Here is a 19579-nt window from a genome sequence, read left to right on the forward strand (position 1 = left end):
GTGAGTATTTCCTGTTTCTCTTCAAAATTAAGTGACCAAAAATTGTTTGGCAAGCCCCATGCATTATGAATTATCATCTTGCCATGACAGTATTGAGTTGTGTCGTGATGACCGGGTGGCTGTGGAATTTACTTACTGTGTGCATGATGTGAAAGAAAAGCCAGGACACAAGTATCCTATATGGTGACTGCATTCACTTTTGAAGATCACTGCAGTACAAACTTGACTGAAGACATTTTAGGAGAAATATTTAGTCTCTAAAGATATACCAGAATGACAGGTTTTTGTCTGAGTTTTGGTACATGCCTTATCTAAAGAAATAAACTTTTTTTCTAGATATAAACTATGTTAATAATAATGTATACTATCTTTTCCAGATAGGTAGCTTGTGGAGTTTCGAGGTTTTTTTGTTTGTTTGTTTGTTTTAATCAGGAGGTGACAAATATTACTCATTAGATGGATATGGATTAAGATTCCAGTAACTTGGGAACTATTTGAAAAGGAGTGAAGAAGCAAAATATTGCTGGGTTTCATGCAATGTGAATTTTGTTTCTTTTTTTCAGTTACTTTAACATATAGGATCTGAAGTGCAAGTGTGTGGATGCATACATATGATGACTACTCATTCTTTTTTTGTAAAATACGGTTAAAAAAGTAGTCAGCCAGGAAATGTTATTGATAATTTTCTTTGGGATTTTGGGGTGTTATTTATGTTTATTTTTAAATTTTCTCCGTCTCTTCTTTCATATCCACATCATCTTTGTTTCATTTGTATTTTTTTCTGTCGTTGGAAGTTATCATCTACCAACTCGTTTATCTTTGTTATTCATTCCTACAGTTAATGTTTTACTCCCAGTTACATTACCTCCTGTATATTTTTTCCATGAATGATTATGTGATTTTCACCCACATGCTTTATTATTTCTTTTATTCTGTTCTTCCTCCTTCCAGGAAGTCGGTATTTTTCTCACTGCAGTGGTGTCAGAGTATCTCCACTGTCCATTTTTTTTTTTTCCAAAGACACACAAACTATTAGTGTAAGAGAAATTGCTGGTTAAATCTAGATGCTTTAAAGCTGAACTACTGAACTCTGCTTTTGATGGCTTTTTTGAGGGATAAATTGCAAATTTTCTTCCTGAATCAGAGTTCATATGCTACTGTAGGGACAATTTTTCCCTCCTGCTCCCTTCTTAGGGTTCTTAGAAGCCAGCACATGTTCTTATGGTTTCTGTCTTTTATCTTCAGGATTCAGACTGCTCAAAAGAAACTTCACAGAACTCCAGTACACACACGGTCAAAAACCGAAGTTTGATAGACTTAACTTCAGAACCAACACAATCTCTCTCCAATAGTACGACAATTGCTGAAACTGTTAACAGTCTTAAGATCCATCTTACAATTCTCTATTTATTCACATGGATTGTGCTGCTGAACCTGCCATCTTTAGTTTACTGGTTTAAAAATCTCAGGTAATTTCTTAAATTGCCAGTAAGGGTGGAAGAAAAGAATCTGAACCTTGGAAGATAGTCACAATTGCAAATGCTTGGATTTTTCTTCATTTTACGTACCTTACAGCATGAAAGACTTCAGTTAACTATAACTGTAACTAAAGCTAGATTGCATGGAAAGAACAATATAAGTAGATGTTAAGAGGTAATACCAAATGGTATGTTGCAAGAAGTAATGAAACAGAAGTGATTCATATTCAGTTTATGATGACATATACATGACATGTATGTTGTTATTAGCATATCATTGCTTCCACCTTGGATTTTATTTGGTAGCCTAGTTTAAAAATAACGTGCTCATAAAACTAATTCACTTTTTTTGCAGGTACAATGTTAGGCTTGATCCTGATCCATGTAGATCTACAGCTATTATCCTTGTATGCATTTTAGAAATTCTCATGAATTCAAGTACTTCTGAAGTGAAATCAAGGTACTGTAGCCCAGTTCTCATTTGTTTATTGCTTCTTTCTTAATTTGTGCTGCACATAGATGTAATTGTTCAGCCTACACAGAAATTCATAAACTCATATGGTTAAATCTTAAGTACTAGGTAAAATGTATATGAATGACCTGTAGTTCAGCTAAGTGAAGAAAATCACCAGTGTTTATCATATAGACTTAAATGAAATATTACTATCTAAACAATCAGTCGTATAAAGACTTCTTTAACTATGAATTTTTCATTCACAACTCATTGAATCTTTTTAAATGTTACAGAATCCTAATACATCTTAAAAGTTATTATCTGGAAGTTACAATGAAAAGTGGATCTGAAACCACTGTAGATAAGTTCTTACAATGCTCCCTTATGGGCACACTTGAAAAACATGCCTGTAATGTGGTTTCTGCTGAGTTAAGAAGTTTTGAGCACTTGTTTTTGCTGACAGATAGTGCATTTCTTCCTCAGACCTAAAAGTTAGTCTGTGTCCTATGAAAGATTACTAATAATAAATAATGTAGCTTATTCTCTTGACCAGTACCTGTTAACTCGAATGATTTAATACATTACACCTTTGTGTTACAGTTGATTTATTTTTAAATTAATATAAGGATATTGTTAATAGACATTTTATTAGTCTTCTGGCATAATTTCTCTTGCTTATAAATCACTATTTTCCACTGAACTTACATATTCTGTTTAAAAAGAGCAAATCTTTGAAATCTAAAAAATTATTTTTCAGAAGAAAATTAAATATGCTTTTTTTTTGCTCCTTCTGCATGTGTGAGTACAAAAATGGCATTTTTTTCTTTATATTCTTACAGTAAACTCTTGAAGATTGCAGCCAAAGTTCCACTCCCTTTGTCTGTTGCAATGTTGGCTTTTGGACGAATGCATTTATACAAAGTACCCCACTTTTTAACTTTTTCTCTTCTTCTACATGTACTATGTTGTCTTGTGTAACATTGGTTATACATAAGAAGACTATTGCAGCCTAGAAAGTAATTCTGAAAGGGGGTAAATTTCAACAAAGAAATGCCTTGATTAACATGATAATTTGGATTATTTGGGAAAGATGACAGAACCATGAATACTTCACAAAAAGTTTATAGTTCTGTTCGTGTTGCTTAGAAAGCTTTTCATGGTGTTTATTTCCTGACTGTGAAAATTAAGTGAATTAACAATGTGTGTGTGTGTAAGCACATAAATCTTATTAGTATAACATCAATACTGTTTGCCTTGCAGACACTTTGATATTTCACTATACTTCTTTGTTTAAACAGACTTTTTTTACTCAGTATGCTGTGCAGTGCGTGTCCTAAACTTGTGTATCTTGCAGGTCTAAAGTATGCTGGTTAAAACTAAGTAAATTTCAAGCACACTGTGACTATCACAAAAACTACACAGCCAAGTATACTTTTAATCATTTTATGCTACATTTAAAAGCTGTCACAGTTGTGTCTAGACAAACCAGAATGTACTGCTTTTATAGAACTGCTATTTCTATCAAAGTATTTGTTCAGTTGCTGTGGAACATTTGTGAGATTATTGAAAGTCTTATACATTTTACTTTTTGTGAGAGTGAAAAAGCAACAATACCCTGTGTAGCTTTCTATTCAGGAAGGATTTCAGCAGATTCATAAACAATTTGTTCTAATGTTGTTTTAAAACATTGCCAATTTTTTCTGTCCATACGTAGAAGCTAGCAAGTGTTGAGGTATGGTGTGAGTTTACAGCGCAGTTGCTATATTGCACTGTTTACAGGTAGGCAAGGCATTTTTTTTCCTATCATAAATGGAGAATCAGTCATCTTATAGTAAATGTCCATACAGTAAATTAATATGGAATAGTTAAGTTACAACAATGTAAATTCATGCCTTGCCATGCTGTGCTAACTTCCTCGTGTGGACGAACTCTTGGTAATAGTGGCAAATACTGACCATAATTATTAGCTCTGCGTAAAGTATTATCTTTGTGCCTAGATGCTACAGTGACTGCCATTTATAACAATGCCTAGAATAGCTGTGTGTAAGGAATTCCATCTCCTGGGTACGTGTTTTGCCTGCAGAAGAAATCACACTAACCATTAGGTTAAAATGAAGTATTGATTCTGCGTAGAGATGAGCACTTGTTTCTGTGTTATCTCAGATAGTGGAGACAGCTATCTGTCATCTTCATATGAAAATATTATACCAGCTTAATTACTTTGTATGGATAATACCAGGAAATCTGCCACCTACTGTCAATTGAGTATATTCTTAATATAGCCGTAGATCCTGACACATTGATTTTATTGTATCTTGTTGTTCTTGCCTAAAGTGCCTCGGTTACTTCTAGCTTGTTCTTAGGGTCAATTCATTTGAGCTGGCTGGAAAGACTTATTAATTCACACAGACTTTCCACAATGAACTTGTTTTGTCACCTTATAAACAAGTCTGCAGTTCAAGCTATCGGTAAGTCATTAAAACTGCTTTAACTGAAAAGGTTACTAGTAGCTAATCAAACCACTGTCACTGGTGTCAGTAATTGCTGTGCTGGTCTTCCAGTCTTAACATTTTAATCAAAGGGTTAGATTATGCATAGTGTTGGTAAATCAGAAAAGTTAACTCAATATGTTATATCCTGATACTATCTAACCAAATATATGCTACAGTATTTGTATAAAGGATAATTTGTCTATATATACTTGTAGCTTGATTTAACCTAAAAATTACTGTTCAGACATAGAAGAATAGAGTAGTTTCTGTACTTTCAAGTGGCTGTGAGTGAAAAACAATGACAGAACTGCTCTGGGGCTGGTAAAAGGCTGTCTGTGAAATGTGCAAGATTGATTTCTGTGGAAGATCATTTCCTTGGTCTTCATGATCAATTTGGCTTACTTGCCAAACTTACTTGGTATTTACTGTGTTTACTTACTTACTTGGTATTTATTGTATTTTACTTCTGATTTTGGTTTGCTATCTTAATCAGCTCTTCATGCACAAGCTCATTTTTTGGAGCTGTTGGTGGAATAAAATAATACAATAAGGAGAGGAAACAGTCTCAGCATGTAGCAACTTTGATAGCTTCCAAAATCCAACAGCATGAAACATGCTGAATTACAGCAGCATAGAATAGCACCAAATTTTTCATTTAATGGTATTTTTTAAGCTGTGAATTTTATTGATGTTGTTAAGACTCCTCATGAAATGGGTTACAGAATTTTGGGTAGTGATTCCTACGTGATTTTCAAGGTGGAGGCAGGAAAGAAAAAATGTAATCCTTAGTCTGAGATCCCAGACTTTATCACTTCTCTGTTAATGCTCCTCTTTCCAGAGGGTACTTAGCTTCAGAGGGCGAAGTAGGGGAAGTCTTATTGCTAGTTTGGATTTTGTGTGCTTTGTGTGTCATTTGCTTGATGAAAACTGTGTTCTCAGAGATGTGCATCTGGATTTTGCAGTGATTGTGGACTGTCTAACTAGCTGTTCAAGAGATTAGGTTTTTAATCACAGTTGGATTCCATGTATAATCATTGAAGGTACTAGGACAAGTTCAGAGGACAATTCATACCGTTCTAAGAGAGGATGAATGAAAAGATTTTATAAATGTCTAAAATTGTTTTTAAGGTAAATACTATGATCTTCCTTTTGGAGAGGAGGCTTCTGTTCTGCAAATTTCTAGTTCTGCCACATCCACCTTTACAATCTGAGCAGAAATGTAGACTAACCCACTGAAAGGACTTTTAATTGACTGCATGAGGAAGTGTAGGTATTACCTAAATACCCTTTATTTGAGTAGGCTTTGGTTATAAAACAATTTTTGGGAAATATATTGGAATGTCTCTTAATACATTTAAATCAAAATTTCTGTTTATTCTTCGAACTTTATCTAGACTGTGGGAGAAGGCACAGACTACTCTGTGATAGATTAGAACTCTGCTCTGTAAGGGAGGATCCCTGCTGACATGCAGACTCCAAATTTGTTGTTCTGTTCCGTTTCAGAAGTTGAGGTATTAATTTCACAAAACCACTGTACTTTATCCATGTGGATGTTCAGCATGTTAAGATGGAGATTATGGTGTGTAAAACAAGCAATTTTTGGCTTGTACCTCAGGATGCATTCAAAAGAAGAATTATTTTTGTGGCTTGTATGTTTTTATAAGCTATCAGAGAAGGAGTTAAAAAAAAACAACACAACAACAAACACACACACACATAAATAACAACAAAAAACACCACCACCACCACAGGAGATGAAAGTAGACCACCAAATGTCACTAATTGTACAGCAAAGTCTTTTGAGAGGGAGGGTGGGGGTAGGGGAGAGACTTAATGAGAATCTTTTAGTGAGATCCCCATAACTTGAATTCCTCTTGAAGTCTCTAATCTTTTTTGGTTGATGTAATCAAACGTGGATTTTCTTCACGGTCTTGTGACTCTGCAATAATAGTAGCTACACCTGTAGCTATCGGGTCATAAAGGTCTATATTTGTATGGTATAGAAAAAGTGTTACCACTTAACTGGAATTACCAAAGGTGATATTTTCAGTTTTCCTTTAAAAGGTAGTTGGAGTATGTCACATTTTTGCATCATATGAAATGTCTGATAGTTCTTTTTTGTTTAGTAACTGGAATTCCATTTAATTTTATTTGTAAAACTTGGAGTTCTGCTCTGATTTCTTTTGAGTGAGACGATACATATAGCAATTTATTGCTAAGTATTCATTTGCAAAGTTTTTAAAAAACACACGCCAAAAACCAACCAACCAAACAAAAAAACCTGAACAGTGTAATTGTAACATATTGCAGAAGGAATGGAGACTGCCCATAAGTGAGTTTTTCAACTATGTTGAAAGTCACCCTGATCGGGCTACCTTTAAAGAGTCATGCTTTAGAGAATAAACAAAACAATGCATTGATACTTAAAACAAGCAAAAAGGATTGTTGTATTGGTTGGTATTTGATATGAAGTCGAATTCTCCGTCTGTTTTCCAGTAACAAGGCTATAAACTTGTCATCTGGCTTTTTTCCTGAAATCTGATATATCTACTTCTGTGCTTGACAGAACAGAAAATTAAAGTTAAAAAATAAAGTTAATTATGTGCCTGTGCATAAATTTAAACATTTAAGAAGCCTTTTTGATCAAGCTGATAAAGTTTAGGTCAATCCAGTAATGAGCACTATGATAAACAAGACAAAAATGTGAAACAAACATTTTCTGGTTTGTATCTCAGGATGCATTCAAAGTAAGAATTATTTATGTGTCTCTTATGTTTTTATAAGCTATCAGAAGGGGAATTAAAAAAAAAAAAGCAACAAACAAACAAAGGAGAAGAACCTAGAGTACTGAATGACAGTAATTGTACAGAAGACAAGACAAAAGTCTTGTTTATACTGCAGAAATAGAGCAGCTATTTATAGACCATCAATAATCAGAGCTACTGAAAATATTTTTGGAGGTGGTTATGGTGTCTGTTCATTAATTGTGTTGCTGTTTTAAGTCACTAAGCCACTAGGAAATTGTTAGCTATAGAACAGACTGAATTCTTACTGTTTCTTTTATATTTCATTGTGAATGTTAGCCACTTAGTTTTCAGGTTTGACTTTTTACATCTCTTTTTTTGGAAGACAATCAAACTAGCTTTTATAAGCACTTAGCACTGTACTGTAAATAGTTTCAAAACTTTCATCGCCATTCCTTTAGCAGAAACATACTTCTGTCCCTAAAGCTATGTGCTGCTGTTATATACCTCTGGAAATGTTTGCCAGGGAATGACAATTGGAAAAAATAAGTATTTATGTTAAAGTAAAATAATTTTTCTACCTTTTCATAGAGCTAGAACTTCCAGCTAGTATTCATAGTACAATCCCTTAAGTGTTTAAAAGGCTTATTTGAAAAACCTATATTTTGATGCATTTTCATATTTATGGAAGAATGTATTCAAAACTTCTAATCAGGACAGTTATCTTTATCTAAAAGATTAAAATGTATACATTTCATCTTGTTACTAAACATTACTGCTTTTTGAAATAAAGTATTTAGGGAGAAAATTCTATAGCTTTTACTGAAGTAAATCTGCCCACCACTTTAATTCTTCAGGTTTCTCAGCATATAACTGTCTCAAATATGTGCTTACTGTGTTGAGTATGGAAACCAGTCCCACTTGTGATATTTTGACCTTAATTTGGTTTAAGATTTAGAGTCTCATTCTGTATTCTTACATGCATACGGTTTTTGCAACTCATATATTCATGAACAAATCTTGTAAACATATACTCTCTGCAGTTATTGATGGGTTTTGGTTTGAATTCTGTAAGAAGTGTGTAGTATCAGAGCTTATCTTGTGTCTATAAAATCCGGGTATGGCACACAGACCTGTTATTTTGCAGCACATCATTCCAGTTCTTGCTTCCATACACAGCTATCCTTGGTTTGCAGTATCCTTCTGCTGTAGCACAAAATTTAGGCTTTACAGTAACAGTAGGCATTGGAAATGACATAGTAAAGATACAGAGCATCTGTCCTACGGACTGTTGTTTTATTGAAGTTTTGCGTGTTTGTTGAAATACCAGCAAAGACTTATTTTTCCTCCAACTGCATAAATGCTTTCAAGGCATATGTCAAGCATGCAAGTGTTTTGATGTTTAGCTTTTTTAAATGTTAAATGCACTCTTCTGGGATCAACTCAGGCTTTCGTATTTTCCATTTGTGTTGCTTTGAGTGTGAACAGAGTATTGGAGACTTGAGTAAGTAACAACTGAAATATTTTACAGAAGTCTGCAAAAGTAGACATGACATATATAATTAGAGTGCCAGATCAAAATTGAAATGTGAAATTCCTCACTGTGGCTTGAAACTTGTAGCTTTCTAAAGCGAAACAAACAAACCCTGTGCCTTAAACCAGCAAATTAATACACTCTAACCGTAGCCTGTAGACTTCTGTAGCCTTATTTTTCATTTTTGAAATCAACCAAAAATATTTGTGAGGATCATACTAAAACTTGATTTGGGGAGAATATTTTTTGACCCCTCCTCCCTTTTTATTGCATTTGCAGAGATTAAGACTTATGTGAAGCATGGTGTACTTGTGGTTTGGAATCACCACTCGAAGTCAGAAAGCTTTAGTGACTTATTTCTCAAGTCTTTCTATTATGACAAAAAGGAAAATAGGGAAGGAAAATTAGTCTCAGATGTGGCTTGACTTCTGTGTGTCTAAGTATTCTAATTTTTTGTTTAGTTTCTTCAAACCTGTAGCTCAAGCAAAATATTTAAGCCGTTGAATATCAAGATCTACATCAGTGTGAGACGAAAAGGTGGTTTGGGTGTAGTGTGGGGGTTGTTTGCTTTTAAGCTCCAGCAGTTTGAATAAGTGATTTCAAGTTTTAGGGAAAGTATTCATATATAAAAGTCTGAAAAGATTGAAAAAAATAGGTGTCTGCATTCTGTTCTTCTTAATTTATTAAAGAAACAGAAATATTCAAGATCCTAAAATCCTGCTTTGATGTAGTAAATACATATGTGTAAATATAAATATATAGTATATATTTTTAATATGAAGACCTTAGGAAAGCCAGTTCTCGACCTCTGTTTTTTTCTTAGTTCTCTCTATAGAATTTTTTGTTTTGAATAAAGCCCCCCAAATTCTGAGTCTATTGTTTTTCAGTAGTACTAAGTAAGACTGATTCTTGATTAGAGATGCCATATCTCAAAGACTATCATTGGACTGTGGATATTTAAAAATGCACACACAATGACTTCACGTCAGGTGATCACAGTCACTGTTTGCAGCGATACAAACAGAAGTTACTAACTTTGTTTTGTGGAGATCTGAATCTGGCTGTCATAATCCTGATTTTATTGTGGAACAACAGAAACATGCAATTTTTGTGTCTTCCCTGCTACTTCCTTCTGTATGTTAGTTTAGGACTTTTAAAACTATTGATCCAATTGCCTAACTTGATCTTCTTTGTTCTGTGCTGATGATATTTCAGTAATCCTAGTCATTGTTGACATCCTGGCTACAGGAACACTAGTATGAAAATCATTGAGAGGGCAGAACTACTTTTAAGACTTTTTTTATGATGGTGAATCTAGAAAACTTGTGCAGGCCTAGTAATCCAAAGCAAAAGACAGCATAATGTTGGGCAAAACACCCTATTTAGCTGATGGGTATTGGAGTTGTCTATTTTTTTTTTGCTAGGAGGGCTTATATCACTGAAAGACACATACATAACTTTCGGAGAAATCTATTGGTTAACGAGCAACCTCACTTTTAACTCTTCCTCTGTTTAGAGTTCTTATATAACTAGTGTAAACCTGGTGTTTTAGGTGGAGCTAACTCTAACTGTTAAAGGTTTCTGGAGATGTTGGCAGATTATTATCAATAAATGGTTGAATAATGCTATAATAAATTATTGTGCTTTTTAAAACAGTTATAACTTAATTCTTGGTTCTCTACAACTCACGCAATGTAGTAAGCTTAAGCGAAGTATTTGTCTTGAGATGCTGAGAAAACCTTGGAGACTACGTATCTTCAGCTAATGTTTAAATTGCTGAAAGTTGAAATCTCAGTTGTTCAAAACTGTGCTTTAAGATACCATTCCTTTGTTGTTGTTGTTGAAGTTGAAGGCAACTTGAATGGGAGCTACGCTGGGACTTTCATGTTTTGTTTGATGGTTTCCCTGTCTGTAGTGTGTACTTAACATGTCTTTTTTGTCTTTTTTTACTAAAGTGTACATGACTTAAAGTACACTGTATAGCATATGTTCTGTTAAATAAACACTTCTGTATATTTTTGTATGGTGTTCTAACATGGTTGCATTAGTATAAACGGTTGTAATTCACAAAAAGTGCCACTTAACAATCATACTCTGTAGAGTGTTGTGAATGTTACCTGTACTTTTGTTGCACAAACACGCTAATGAGTGTTGTGGTGAACATTTGCCTTTAGTCTTTGCTCAGGTACTGATGTGGAGCAGTTTGGTGCTTTTCCTTCCAACTTGTAATACTTGGGATTCTAAGCAGAAAATAAAAACAGTGAACAAAAGCATTGTGGTTAGAGCATTACTTTACATAACAGACACTTTTTTCACATATTACGTAGAATACAGTAAAGATGCTTAATGAAGCCTGTCTCAGTATCGTAACTCATGCATGTTAGGCTTTTATATGTGCCTTGGTATCATGAATCGGAAATGTAAAACAGTGGAAAAAGGTTTATTGAATAATGCATTTTATATATAGCATCATATCCATAAAACTTCTTCTATAAATAAACAAATAGTTTTGATTTTGCTTCTAATTCCAGAACAGGATTTTTAAAGGATTTTTATTTTGAAGTAACTTGCATGAAACTGAAGAAGCAATGCAATGAACATTTTCAGCTTCAGTGGAATTTTAAAAATATATGAATATTACTGTGCCATATTGCCTATGTCATTGGTATAGCCACTTTCAGAAGATTTGAATTACTAAAGCTGTGTCTCTATGTAGGCAGTTTGTTGAGAAAAACCTAGTGTTTAAATTTGGCCACATTTAAAATGCAGAATTTGGACATCTGGCTTGAAAGCATTTGTTAAACTAGCAACTGTCCTCAAAGGAGGATACAATTTTGTTCAGTCAGTCTAACTATACTAATAGTACTTTAGTATCAATGTATACTACTTATATTTGACTTTGAAGGAAAGAACTGTAATTAAACTATCTTAAAAATAAAATGTTTTGGCATAAAATACATTAAAATGAGCAGAAAGTCTAAACAGACTTTTCTCTCTAACAATTAGCTTAAATTCTAACTTAGAAAGCAACAACACAACTTTGTGGAGATTTTTTTTTTTTTAAAGATCACTTACAGGAAAACATAATAATTGAATCTCTTGCTTGCCCACATGCTTCATCAGTCAACCAAAATGTCTGAATTTTGTTAGGGGGTACCATAATAGTCCAACAGCAACAATGCTTGTTTCAGATTTACAAAAGACCTTGCTATGTTTTACTATCTAAATATAATGTGTATCCCCCCCATGGTTTTCTTTCGGAATAAATCAAATGATAGAATAGAGGGGAAAAATAAAAGGGTGGCTGAAGTAAACCTGCCTGCTCTTTTTTTTCCATTATTGTTATTATTTTTTTTAAGTTAAATCTGAAGTGTAAGCCCAAACTGTAAATCAAGGTTTTTTTTTCCCTTCCAGTCATTACCTTTAGAGGAACTCTGGTTGATTTAGAAGGTAACTTATATAGATGCTAACAAATGATTTTTGGACACCTCTAAAGAGGGAGAGAAGAACTGTGAGGAAATGTGGTCACCTTGCCATCACAGAGGTTTGGAAAGGTTTGAACCACTGGCACTGACCAATCTGTTTTATGCCTGTTATGACTCAGACACCAAGTTGTGGTAGCCTGCTCAGACTTCACTCCAGCACTGGTGGGGAATGTGTTTGCTATTGCAGTGGTCATGGTATAAAGATGTCAGACAGAACTGGAACAGGAAGTCCCAGGGGGAAGATGATAATATTTATAATGAAGGCAATGGAGAAATACATACAAGGTGAATAACTGGGATCAAAACACTGTTTTGCTAAAACAATGTATTAGCTATACAAGATGTTCAGACTGGATAAATGATTAGTGAACAAAATAATGTGGATAGCCAAGTAGTATTAACTGTTGTAGAGAAGAAACAGGTCTAAGCTAAATAGGTGTAAGATAAATTTGGTGGGATGGGATGGGATTCAGGTTAGAAAATCTGTTATTTAGGCAACAGAACTGAATCATTCCTGCTTTCTTTATCACTGCTGTGTGCTGGCGGCCTGCCACCAGAAGTGCTCTTGTGCTCTGACTAATGAAGACGTGGCACTGGACATGCATTTACAAAGGGGGAGCGGAGGAAAGCAAAGCTGTGTATACACCTGTGCTTATCTGAAGGTAAGTAAATGAAAACCAAGCTGATCAGAGACCCGTTGACCTCAACAGTGAGTACCATCAGAGTGCAAGCAGAAAATGTCTTGACTGTGATTAATACAGGTGAATTTTCAGATAGCTGTGTGTCTCCTGTCTTAAAAAGAAACTAAACCAGCTCTTGGCTTTAAAGATACTGATTGTGTATGTACACAGCATAAATGTGCATTAACTAATTGACTATATATTGACTGTAGGAGGAATCAAGACCAAAGATTCCCATATGCAAGTTAACATCACTAAGGTGAACTGTTACCAACTGATGTTTCAATATCTCTTTTGTTTACATTTATTTAGTCAGTGCCAGAAATAAAATTCCAAACCATGTTTCTGGCTACAGAGCCTGGTGTCTCTGGCAAAAGAAACCAAAGACTAATAGGAAATATCAGAAGTCATGTTGAAGAGATTAAGAAATCTTCCTCAACAGAAGCAAGTTGAGTGAATGATTCTCTATCCATGCTCCCATCTGGGGGAGAGAAAGAACCCCCCCCCCCCCCAAATATTTTAAGTTTTGTTGAATATAAGCCATTAGAGGTATTTTACCTTAAATATCATAAGGTAAACTTAAATATCTTAGGGTGAATGCTGTAAAATGTCTGCTTAGTAACTGGACAATATTTTGGAAAGAAATTAGGGTATTTCCGTGCATAGTTTAAACTGTTCCTTAAACCATCTTAAAGTTACAAGTCTTTATCACCCTAATGAAATCCAGGACTGCAGTTTCCCTTCATAATGAAATGAAAGGGCTAATTCTCCTCGTGTCTGATGATGAAATTTTTCTGTTTGTCTTTTTTTTAATGATATAAATGTAGTTCCCTCCTTCAGAAATGGAGAGGTAGCTTGTTTGTAAATTTCTTTAGAATTGATTTTAGAGGCAGGTGGATTGGGAAATGAGGCTACTCTGTTTTTTAAACCTTCTGTAATTTCCATTAGATGTTTTACCTTGGCTCTGCAGAAGACTAGGGGTATTTGATTTGGAACCCCTAAATATATAGTAAAATACCATATCATTCAAAAAACTAACAAAACCCACCAACAATAAAAGCAGCTTGGTTTAAACAGCTGTAGCAGCAGCTTATTGTGTCTTCTACACAAAGTGATAAGGAAATCATGAAATTGCTGTGGGTCATAAGTGTAAATTCTGAGCTACATATGATGCAGATATCTAATGAGAAGGATGAAACCTACCTATAGGCATTCCAAAACAGGGAAATCCTCATTTTATAGACTGGTAATCGAGATGCAGACGATCGTGACGTAACCGTGGCTACATATATAGACTCTGCTATGCCAGAAATTATTCCTAGAACAGATATGACAACCAAAGGTGTTTTTTTATGTTTGCTTTTTTCAAACTAAGTAATATATTATACTTTGCCCTAATTTTACACCAAATTTCAGAATTAAGGGTGTTTTTGTATTGGAAAATTACGCAAGCTGCTGATCTTTCTGTTCTTATGCAATTTTTTTCAACAATGTTTTTTATTTCAACCCTATAGAATAATATACAAGCTGGATAAGTCAACTTCTGGGTGTCAAGCTGCCAATAAGCTATCAGCCTGTCAAGCTGTCAATAAGCCAACACTTACTGCAGTGATGACATTAATACTGGTAGGATTTTGATTACTCTATCACTAATGATGTTAAGATGCCCACAATTTTGTCTGCATGGAAGAGCATTGTTAGGCTTTTGTTTCAGTTTTCAGTATTGAAACCCAAGAAAGATGTAAAGCCTTCTACTCAGGAAAAACAAACAGTCATCATTAGGGGTAAGATAAAGATTTATCTTATCAAAAATTAGTCTTAAAATGTCTCTTTAGAGATACATTTTATGTGATACTAACCAAAAATCACCTAAATAGTAGAGATAAGAGTGTAGTGAATGTACAAGCAAAAAAATATTGAGCAGCTTTGAGATGAAGGATACTACAAAATAAAGCCGAGGTAAATTAGCATAGTCCTTCTTTGTCTTAGTTTGTAGTATGATAGGAGCATATTGACTGTCAATAAGATCAGAGAAGGAAAGCAACGCTTTCATTAAAATGTTATGGTTTTAGAAACAGACATTACTTTTCTCTCTCTCTCCAGCATCAAGAAAAAGATCCATATCTCATCTTGCTTGAAAACCATTCTACCAGCTGTAATTATCTGTTAGTCACCGTTTGGTAGATATGGTTAATTATTTTTAATTAAAAGTAATATTTTGATAGAGCTCTGCTATCTCTGCTGGAAGTTGTATTAAACTTATTATATGCTTACCACCAATTTTCTGTAATGCAGCTTAGGGAAGAGGAATTTGCACTGCACTGTTCAATAGCAACAGGTCTTAAGAGTATTAAGGATGAAATTCTCAAGGGTCTTTATGTCATGGATGGAAATGGAATCATTACTGTATTTTTGAACTGCTAACGTCATTGACACCCACCTACAGTCCACTAGAAATATAAGTACAGAGATCAGTTCGTTCACAGATTACAAGCAGACTAACCAAGAAGGGGCAAGCCAGAGCCAAATTCACTGGTAAGCTTTATTTTAAAGAGAGTGAAAGGTAGAATCTGATTATTTTTTTCTCTTGAATCAAGTTTTGAAACAAGTCTCTAGTGTATTATACCAGACTGTATTATTATTGCACTTATTAATATATGTAGTGCACTTTCATTTCATGCAATTAAAAAATATTGAGCTGTGTGATCTTAAGCCATAGTTTTGCATTATCCTTGGAAGCATACAAAAACTGGATACTTTAACTAATCAGCCAATTAAAATGGCTGTAATGTAGTAACAAATGTAAATTTACAAATGTCAGTTTCTTGTGTTAAGCGTCAAACTGGTCCCTTTCATAAGGAAGGAACTCAGTGTCTAGAAATAGCTTTGTTAAGGGAAACACTTCTTTAGAATAATTTGTTCTTCTTAGTACTTTAGTGTAGAACCAAAAAAGCCGATAGCACACAGATGTGATCTGTAGTAGGCAGATTTTCCTTGCCATGGATAATTTGCAGCGCTCCTTTGGATTGTTAGCTTTACTTGTTAGCAGTGACAGTTCTGTAGGACTTGGAGCCTGGATCTTTGTCCTTCCAACAGGTAGTCTGTTCATCTCTTCAACATGTGGAAAGTGGTGTTCCTGGGTCTATATACAGTATTGGCTGTAAGAGGATTGACAAAGGGTGCTCCTTTCCAACCAGAAGAAAAATGGAAACCTCTAGATAACCCTAGAAACAGAGATCTGGTAAGGAAATACTGCAAGAAGGATAGTCTAAGTTTTGTGTGTTTCTTGTGTTTTCTATCACAAGATTTTTTGTCAACTAATATACAGGTGAGAGGGTTTAGTAACTATGCACTTTCTATAGCCAATAACAACAACTGGATAAGCATTCTTCAGTCTAGATGTACCCCTTAACTGAAGAGACATTCTTAGTGCGATCTTCATCCAGCAGGTTTTGTTTTTTAAAAATGTTTTGATTGTACGGATGCTCATTTTATGATCCAGAAGAGGAATGATTATTATGTTTCTTTCAAATGTGTACTCTGTTGATTACACGTTTCATCTTCTAGATGAACAAGTAAGTTTCCATCTGGCATGTTGCTTGTAGCAAAAGATCGGAAAAGTAATCACTTGCGAGATCTTATAAGTAATTTGTGAGGGGAGGGGGAAGTTTCTTACAGTTTTCCCCACTGTTTAAAGAAACATTGATTAAATATTTCTACTTGTAAGCAATCTAAGGGGCCAATTCAAATCAATTGTCCACTGCTGCTAACTCTTGGAGAACATGTCTTTAGAGAAATGTTTAACAGAATTGCATTATTTGCCCTCAGCAAGGGTTTTGCTGTGTCTGCTTTAAAAGGAGAAACATTTGAACCTTCTGTGGTCCAATTGGGAGTGTGGATCACCAGTAAAATGCTGGTGGTCCTTAAACACTATCTATCAGCCATGGGCAGATTGGATGAGTCTGATCTATATTGCCTATGCTGCATCAGTTTATGATCAAAATAGAGGATTTCATCCATTATAAGAGGAAATGTTTTATCTACTATGTTTCAGTATGAATAATTGTCTGTTTGGCATGCTTTGTTTTCACATATGAAATATGTTCAGTTTTTCAGAACGCTCCAGGCTTATTTTTCGGGCAGGGGTCTTGATCTCAGAAAATTCCCAGCTACTTTCACTATGAACAATGAAGGACCGAGGCCTGTCATGTTCTACTCAGATCCTATTGCTTCTGCATTTGCAGATTATGAAGAAAGGAAAAATTCTTTTCCAAATTATTTCAAAGGCTAAAAGATGGTGATGAACCAAGGTAAATGAGGATGCCTTTTCCTCTAATGTTGTTACATGTAAGCCAGTGAAAGACTTGAATTCAAGTGATTCTCACTTTTGTCTGAAGTATAAAAACGACTTGTTCTTCAGAAGAAACGAAAAATGTGACACCTTAACTCATGCCTAAAGTTCTTTGGAAATTGTGTGAGGTAGAGATTTATGAGGTGTTTACTACTTCTGTAAAATAACACGTGGTACTTGTGCACATTTATATAGACCATGCTTTTTTTTTTCTTTATGGGGAGAGGAATGCAGAAAATGTACACGTAATAGAGAAGGCAGATTTTATTTAAGTAACTTAGGCTATTAATAAAATTGTAGACTATTTATTTCACGTGATGCATGGATATTAAGAAAATTAATTTACATGTAAGATACTGCACTAACAAAGCGTACATTGTTTACATCTTTGTCCACTTGTGCTGTTTTCTGTATTTCTACCACTAAAATTGAAGGTTGAATAAAATGATTGTGAACTCATTCACACCTCTCTGTAAATACGAAATAATATTGACAGAGGCCAAGTTTGCATTATGAATAAATGCAGCTTCAAATTATAGCACGTATTTCTCAGCTATCTTATCTATGTATTAGCACACCCTGTAACACAAAAATCATTTTATAGCTCATTTTGAAAGTCATTGAATAGTGCCAATTCTGAGGAAAGGCGAACAACTCTTTTCTCCCATTTTAGAAATAGGTGAAAATTTCAGTAAGATTTGAATCTAAGCAGTTAGGTAATTTGCCCACTATTTTCAAGAGATTCACTTGTGATCAGTGTTCAGCTAAGGCTTTTTAGGTTTGCATAACATATATTTTTTAATCATAAGTACGGCTCCACTAACCTTAGCATGAATAACCGTGAAGGCTGCACTTAGATTTTAATACTAAATTATTTTTTGCCAAGTGTTTGTCAGTAAAGAAACAAGCAAAAACGCTCCACACAAGGAGTACTGTGCATGTCAATTTGGAAATGGATCAGAAGAGCTTTGTTTAATGCCCTTTTTTCCCCTCTCTTTCAGGTGTTAACTTCTCAACTTTCACACCTCACAGCAAACCACTACTGCTTTGCCTTTTTACCTGTTATACGGCACTTTAGAAACCCCTCTGTGTCACAGTTTTGCCCGTGCAAGCTGCCCTTTCCTTGTAGCTGGCTCTTTGCTGTCTGTTGACAAACGTGTACTGCTGGGCTGCTTTTGTGTTAAAACGTGAATAAAGGGGGAGTGCAACGGGGGGCTTCTCCCTTCTGCCACGTGTCTTTGTTCGCAGTAGGTAAACAAATGCTGCTTCGGGTCGTTTGAAGGAGACGCTGTGAAGCACCTGTGTGGGGTACCCCTTAGGTACTGCTAACCCGCCGCGGTGCTGGGAGGGGGCCGGGCTCTAGCTTTCCCTTCACGCTGTCCCGCGCAACCCCCCCCCCCGTAGCCACGGCCGAGGCCCCCTCCTGGCGTGAGAAGGGTGCAGCGCGCCCTCTGTCCGCTTTTTGGGGTGCAGAAGCAGGGATCTGGGACCTGCCGGGGGGTTCAGCGGCGCGGAACCCCTGTTCGAGGGCGCGGGGCGAGCCGGGCGCCATAGCGGCGGCACCCGCGTCCCGCCCTCAACTCGCTCCCCCGGCCGTCTCCGGCGCCATGTCGGGCTTCAGCCCGGAGCTGATCGATTACCTGGAGGGGAAGATCTCCTTCGAGGAGTTCGAGCGGCGGCGGGAGGAGCGCAAGAGCCGCGAGAAGGTTGGCCAGGCCCCTCTGCTACGTTACACCCGCCGGGGGCGCGGCCCAGGCGGGCTGGGGGTACCCAAGCGCCCCGCTGCTGTCCCCCGCCGCCGGCCGGGCTTGAAGGGGCACCCGCGGCTGCCCGGCAGCTGTAAATGCGGGGAGGGACGGCGTCTGAAAGCGACTACGCGGCCCGATTTGTGCAGGAGCGGGCAGGTGGCGGGGCCTGAGCAGTGCTGACAGCAGCCTGCCGGCGGCGGGTCCGCTGGAGCCGGGCTGTCAGGGAGGCGGTCCTCCTGCCGCCTTAAGAAGTGTTGTTTGGAGCTTTCCTTCTGTGTCAACAAATGCTGGCTCCTGAAAGGAGGTGTCACGCGTTTATAATTTTTTTATACAGTTACCTATGTCATGTTACATCTCTGTAGCGCTAAACAAGTAACGGCGTCTCTTAAGTCAGTGGTAACGTGAATAGTCACCGCCTGCATCACCTCACATTGATAAGAATATTAAAGCAAATGATGCTGGGTTTATTCGTTTAAAAATACAGCATGTACCACACCTGTGTCCCCTTGCAGTGCAAAAACTGGAATCCCATAGTCTAAATACTAATTGTAAAGATTAGGGGGAACAGGAATGAGTCACATTGCGGAGCTTATAAATAATATTGTTGGTGTGC

The 19579-nt window shown here is 36.2% G+C and overlaps 3 protein-coding genes and 1 long non-coding RNA gene across 9 annotated transcripts in view; 3 read left to right on the forward strand and 1 right to left on the reverse strand.

Moving 5' to 3' along the window:
• Positions 1 to 7004, forward strand: part of PGAP1 (post-GPI attachment to proteins inositol deacylase 1) — a 34212-nt gene extending 27208 nt beyond the window's left edge. Inside the window, exons 25-27 of the mRNA XM_080599916.1 lie at positions 1246 to 1469; positions 1834 to 1938; positions 2772 to 7004. Coding sequence (XP_080456042.1) covers positions 1246 to 1469; positions 1834 to 1938; positions 2772 to 2910 — 468 coding nt within the window. The 3' untranslated portion in view covers positions 2911 to 7004. The remainder of the gene's footprint in view (positions 1 to 1245; positions 1470 to 1833; positions 1939 to 2771) is intronic.
• Positions 7005 to 10237: 3233 nt separating this feature from the next.
• Positions 10238 to 19574, reverse strand: LOC308198149. Of its 2 annotated transcripts, XR_013953656.1 has the most exons (3): positions 18859 to 19574; positions 14071 to 14185; positions 10238 to 10942 (listed from the first exon to the last, which is right to left on the reverse strand). It is a non-coding gene; the product is annotated as an uncharacterized lncRNA (long non-coding RNA). The 2 variants fall into 2 exon arrangements; XR_013953655.1 differs by lacking the exon at positions 14071 to 14185.
• On the forward strand, positions 10964 to 18358 carry LOC308198148 (uncharacterized protein C2orf66). 3 transcript variants are annotated; one of them, XM_080599977.1, is made up of 4 exons: positions 10964 to 12849; positions 14382 to 16108; positions 16976 to 17177; positions 18220 to 18358. In XM_080599977.1, the coding sequence occupies exons 2-3, from the start codon at positions 15986 to 15988 to the stop codon at positions 17156 to 17158; spliced, it is 306 nt and encodes a 101-aa protein (XP_080456103.1). In that variant the 5' UTR covers positions 10964 to 12849; positions 14382 to 15985; the 3' UTR covers positions 17159 to 17177; positions 18220 to 18358. The 3 variants fall into 3 exon arrangements, with proteins under 3 accessions (XP_080456103.1, XP_080456104.1, XP_080456105.1); XM_080599978.1 differs by lacking the exon at positions 18220 to 18358 and having other exon boundaries at positions 14382 to 15402; positions 15964 to 16108; positions 16976 to 18180; XM_080599979.1 differs by lacking the exon at positions 18220 to 18358 and having other exon boundaries at positions 14382 to 14493; positions 15964 to 16108; positions 16976 to 18179.
• GTF3C3 (general transcription factor IIIC subunit 3) overlaps positions 18794 to 19579 on the forward strand; it is a 35770-nt gene continuing 34984 nt past the window's right edge. For all 3 annotated transcript variants that reach the window (XR_013953652.1, XM_080599917.1, XM_080599918.1), the window contains exon 1: positions 18794 to 18924. Coding sequence is in view for 2 of the 3 variants with exons in the window: in XM_080599917.1 (XP_080456043.1) it covers positions 18826 to 18924 (99 nt within the window). In the remaining variant the exon portion in view is untranslated. The remainder of the gene's footprint in view (positions 18925 to 19579) is intronic.

This window comes from Anser brachyrhynchus (genome assembly GCF_964034855.1).
Source record: "Anser brachyrhynchus genome assembly, chromosome: 7".
Taxonomy (NCBI): domain Eukaryota; kingdom Metazoa; phylum Chordata; class Aves; order Anseriformes; family Anatidae; genus Anser; species Anser brachyrhynchus.

What these genes read in the sequence shown, in the direction of transcription:
- LOC308198148 (XM_080599977.1), top strand. Translation starts at nt 15,986, where the DNA reads ATGTGGAAAGTGGTGTTCCTGGGTCTATATACAGTATTGGCTGTAAGA. An exon ending in ACCCTAGAAACAGAGATCTG is followed by an intron (nt 16,109 to 16,975) that starts GTAAGGAAATAC and finishes AAATATGTTCAG; the next exon opens with TTTTTCAGAACGCTCCAGGC.